This window comes from Nannochloropsis gaditana (genome assembly GCF_000240725.1).
Source record: "Nannochloropsis gaditana CCMP526 unplaced genomic scaffold scaffold791, whole genome shotgun sequence".
Lineage (NCBI taxonomy): Eukaryota > Eustigmatophyceae > Eustigmatales > Monodopsidaceae > Microchloropsis > Microchloropsis gaditana.
In genome coordinates, this window is record NW_005803162.1 from 1 (window position 1) to 4,647 (window position 4,647).

Consider the following 4,647-nt stretch of genomic DNA (forward strand, 5'->3'; position numbering starts at 1 on the left):
GGGAGGAAAAGGGGCCGATGGGGGGGTGGAGGGGACTCGGACAGCGGGGATAGTGACGACGACATGATGAGGTCGGGGGCGGGGGACGTTTTTCGACAACGGCAGCAGCAGAAGCTGATGGCCGGCACCTAAATGACTGGGTGGGGTGCTTAAGAAAGGGCGAAGGGGGTCAACCTTTCCTGCAGGGGAAATTTCGCAAGTGCCTGGCCGCGGTCGTGCGTTCTGGACGAATTATCCGCACTCCCTGGAAAGGAATAAAGCCAAACGTGTTACCCTTTGCTGATGGACTATGCAACGAGGCGTTCCTTTGCCGGATTGCTTCCATCTTCCATTTTGAGAGTCCTCTTCCTTTATTCCCTCTGAGCCTGCAGTGCTTTCTAGTCGATTTTCTGAAAGCTTATTCTCCTGCAGCCCGCCACCACCAAGCACTATCTTATCCTCCTTCTCCTTTCTTTAGAGTCGCGCCCGTTCCGTTTGTTCCTCTACTTTCCACTGAGGTTGCCACGTTCGGTCCCAGCCATCCACCGGGTCTTGATGGTTCAGAGGTTCTTTCTTCGCAGACGCCAACAGCGCCTCGGCGTACCTACCATCCCACCGGCCCAAGGCACTTTTCAGCTCGAAATCGTCCCAATCCCACCCATCGCACAGAGCCACCGCGTCCGGCCGAACCTCTCCCAAGAGTATTTCCACCTCCCCCCTCACCCTTGCCACCGTTTCCGGAGACAGCAAACCCAGTTCCAAGAAATCCCCCGCCTCTTTACTGAGATGATAGAAGGCGAAGAGGAAGAACAAGCGTTCCAACACACGGATGAAGGCGGCATCTGCCCCTGCCTTTCCCACCCCCGACACGTCGTTGCCGTCTCTCAGGCTCTTCAGTCCGGCAGCAAAGTGCCTCAAGACAGTGTACAAAGCATGAGACCTGGAGACGAACATGACATCGACGAGTACCCTCCTCCAAGCCCCAGCCTGGCTCAAGGACGCCTCCCCCTCCGTCAGGCTTTGGAGCCGGAGGGCGAGGCGCTCCAACGTGGCGAAGGCCCTGCGACTGAACAACGACAAGACAGCCGGCTCGTCTCGCACTCCGTTCCCCCCCTCTCCGAGACCTTCTGCGTGGGCCCCATCGGCTGCGGTGACGAAATATTGGCACTCCTCGTCCAAGACCGGTCCGCCAGTCCTCCACTTGATGTAGGACTTCAAGAGGTACCCCACTGTTTGTTGCGTCAGGAGCACGTTGTCTCCTTCCACCGTGCACTGCTGTAGAAAATTCCCGGAAAGTTCTGGAAGGCCGGAGCACGCCAAGTATCCGTGCCCCCCGCAGCATTTGCGGCATTCCTCAATCCCGTCCGCAGCAATGGTCGTACAGAGGGACTTGAGCCCCGCCAAAGCTGCATGCGCTCTCCCCATCAGGGCTCCAACTTCCGCCTGCCCTTTCCTTCCTTTCAGCAACGCGTCTTCCGTCTCTGCAAGCAGGGTGAGGACGGCCCGACCGCAGAAAAAAAACCCAATTGAAGCGGCCAGGAGGGGCAAAAGCCGGTATTGCTGGGACGCATAGTCCAAGATCTGTAGCTCGCTCCCTGTCTTGGAATCATCAAAACCCTGCCTACGCACGGCCGAGTATCGTATGGCAATTGTACAGGCTTTGCTTAGCTCCCTCGCAGAGTGCACGACGATGATGGCCCGGACCTGTGATGATTCACGACCCCCCCGAGACACCTTTCTTGTCAGTCCTATCCATGAGCGTGTATCACGCCATCCCCCGGGCCCCACCCCGCCCGCCTCAGGAACCACGTCTTCTTTTCGCTGTATACACCCACCTGCATCATGGTCACGTAGGCAGCCTTGCTGTGCGTTCCCTCCACGCGGCTCCAAACGCCCTGGCGCGTCACACGCACGAATCGTTGAGCGAGATTGGCACGAGGGATGCGTACCGCATGCAGTTCCAGGCAGCCATTATCCATCCCAGCAAAAGCAATCTTGGGACCGATGTCCCGGGTGACGACACCGGGAAGCAATGCGTGCGTGTGCAGGTCGCGTAACGGCACAATGAAGTTGTGAATACCCATGTCCTTGTACGAGGCAGGGGACGAGGAAGAGGACTCCTGGGGTAAGAGGAGGCGGGCAATGACCATGGCGGTGTTGGCGGTGCTGGACGGGTAGAAAAAATAAACGGGGCAAGCACCAAGGGAGGAACGGGAACGAAAAGATGTCAGAGTCCCGAAGAGTCTACACGACGAGGTCCCAGCCTCTGAGAAAGCAGAGCTCCGGAGATCTCTTGAATACAGAACAACCTCACCACAAACAGAACCTCTGCGTGTCTGTTCTCCAGCCCCACTCACCGGCCGAGCGTCCCTGGCCACCATTTGTACGCCTGCGCCGTGGGCGTGTCCATGATGAACTCATCAGTCGCGGGGTCGAACGTGGCAGTCGTCTGCAAAGCCTGGATGTTGCTGCCGTGGCCGAGTTCTGTCTGGGCGTAACAACCAAGCACCTTTTTACTCCGGGCGGCGGGGACCCAGTACGCTTGTTGCTCTTCGCTACAAAGACTGAGGAGACACGGCAGGAACATTAAATCGTGCAACAGCGTTGGAAGGTCCTCCGAGGTACAGGAACGCAGAACAATACTGTCTTCTTCGTTCAACCGATACTTGTTGATCAATTGGTCGAGGCGTCCGCATTTTGACAATGCACGTTTGTATCGCTCTGTATGATTCAAATAAATGCTGTCTTCATTGTTAAATATGGGGTCAGATAGAATCAGACTGCGAAGCCATCGCCGCCTTGCCATTTTAGCCACTCCTCCGTCTACAAGCTGGGTCAAAGTCGAGGGAGGAAAGGATGCTTTGCCGCGTTCCTGCACAAGTTCGGGCGCAACTTCCATGGCAATAACGACACAAGATTAATTGCCTGTCTCAATAAATGAGGCTGCTGGTGCAGATGGGAAGGAGAAGGTGGTTAGGCAAGGCCGTCAAAAAATCGTGCATCTTCGAGGACTCTGATGCCGAAAAAGTTCCACCATGACGATAAAAGTTGTGCACCCGCTTGTAGAATAACCGTAAATGTGATTTCATTCATCACATATTCCAAGTTATCCAGTCGTCTCGAACTGCCTCTGGGTTCCTATCAGTCTTGACTTCAATTACGTCGAGTCGCCGCACATGATATTCAATCCCATCCTTCACAACACAGATGACATGCCCGAGCCTAAAATCACATATGTGAGCTTATAGTATACATTGAGCAGCCACGATGAGGAGGCGGCAGGCTTGGCCCCCTTGGATTGTGGCATCTTTGATGGTATTATTCTTGCAGCTCGAGGAGAGCAGGATGGGTACGTCACCCTTCTTATGGACGCCTGCAGCCGCTTTTAATCCGGTGCCCAATTTACCGAAGCCTTTTCAGTCGATAAGCAAGTGTACTAATTACATCAAGATCATGTTAGTGGGTGGTGACAGCACGGATCTCAAGCCTTTGTGTCGTCTGTCTGCTTCCTTGAGCACCAGTAGCCCCGTGACTACTCCTACGCCTATATTATGCAGCAATAACAGCCATAACTCTCGGGATTGTGTCGACCGACATGTCGTTAAGATTGCCTCAAATCTGAGACAGAGTCTCAAGAAGAAGTCTGGCTCTGAGTCTGTGGGAATACTCCAGAAAGAGCTCGAAATCGCACTTCGTAAAGATTGCTTGGACCCCTCCGCTTCGTCCAGTGTCCCGGGAGTGAAGAGCAAACGCCCCCGGAAGACCAATTGGAAAAAGGCACGCCAGACACATGCATCGACAAGAAGGCTCCTAGTGGCACTCGTGCGAGATTTTGCTCGGTATAATGTGGATCCAGGCGTGACGTTTTGGAGCACCTTCGAGGCCTGGTTGGCTTTTCCTCGTGTTATTCTTCCCACCGGGGAAATCGCTTCTCTTGTCCTTGCATTGGCCATCCTGGACGTCCCTCCAGGGAGCGAAGGCTTGCTGAACGCCGGCTTGCAGGCAGCATGCACAGAGCGGACGGCGTCGCCCCGGCCAATGGCGGTGGCCGATGCCCAACAATTATGCAAGGCCCTGACGCTTCTGAGGGGCCCGGGTGCGACATTCCGCGTCGGTCCCGCGGCTGGCATGGCTCGACTTCTAGCGTCTCTGGAGAGGGAAGTACGCGCTGCAAAGGACCCTCCTCGTCGGGAGGATCGCACCCTTGTTCTGCCCAAGCAGACCTCGGGGACTCGGTGGGTCCGACGGCCGTCACCTGTACCCGCCCCACAGGCGGAGACGGAGCGAGTGCCCGCCCTGACATGCTCGCTCCTACATCGACGCGTCTTGGATGCCTTGAGGACGGTCGGTCTGGTCTGCGAAGACGAAGTGTGCCATGCCGGCCTCCGCCTCGACGTGGTGGTCTATCCCCCCTCCATCCCTCCCTCGGCCCCGCCCTCTTCCTTTCGCCCTCGCCTGCCCCTCGTCATCGAAATCGATGGCCCCCAGCATTTTATTCACGGCGACCCCACCCGTCCGACGGGGGCCACCGTCGCCCGGCATCGCTTTGTGCGGAGCCAGCAGGACCAATGGGCCGGCCTTGTCAGCTTTACCCATGCGGACGCCCAGGGAGAGAAAGGAAGGACACCTGTGGAGAGGCTCTTGGCAGTTTTGGAAGTAAAAGCCCGA

General features: G+C 56.5%; 1 protein-coding gene across 1 annotated transcript; it reads right to left on the reverse strand.

Annotated features, from left to right (window-relative positions):
• Positions 1-453: 453 nt before the first annotated feature.
• ACOX (acyl-CoA oxidase) lies at positions 454-2,930 on the reverse strand (the record flags this gene model as incomplete). The annotated part of the gene is made up of 3 exons (XM_005853662.1): positions 2,337-2,930; positions 1,815-2,145; positions 454-1,683 (listed from the first exon to the last, which is right to left on the reverse strand). Exons 1-3 carry the CDS (start codon positions 2,876-2,878, stop codon positions 454-456), a joined length of 2,103 nt encoding a protein of 700 aa, XP_005853724.1. The 5' UTR covers positions 2,879-2,930.
• Between the last annotated feature and the right edge of the window lie 1,717 nt (positions 2,931-4,647).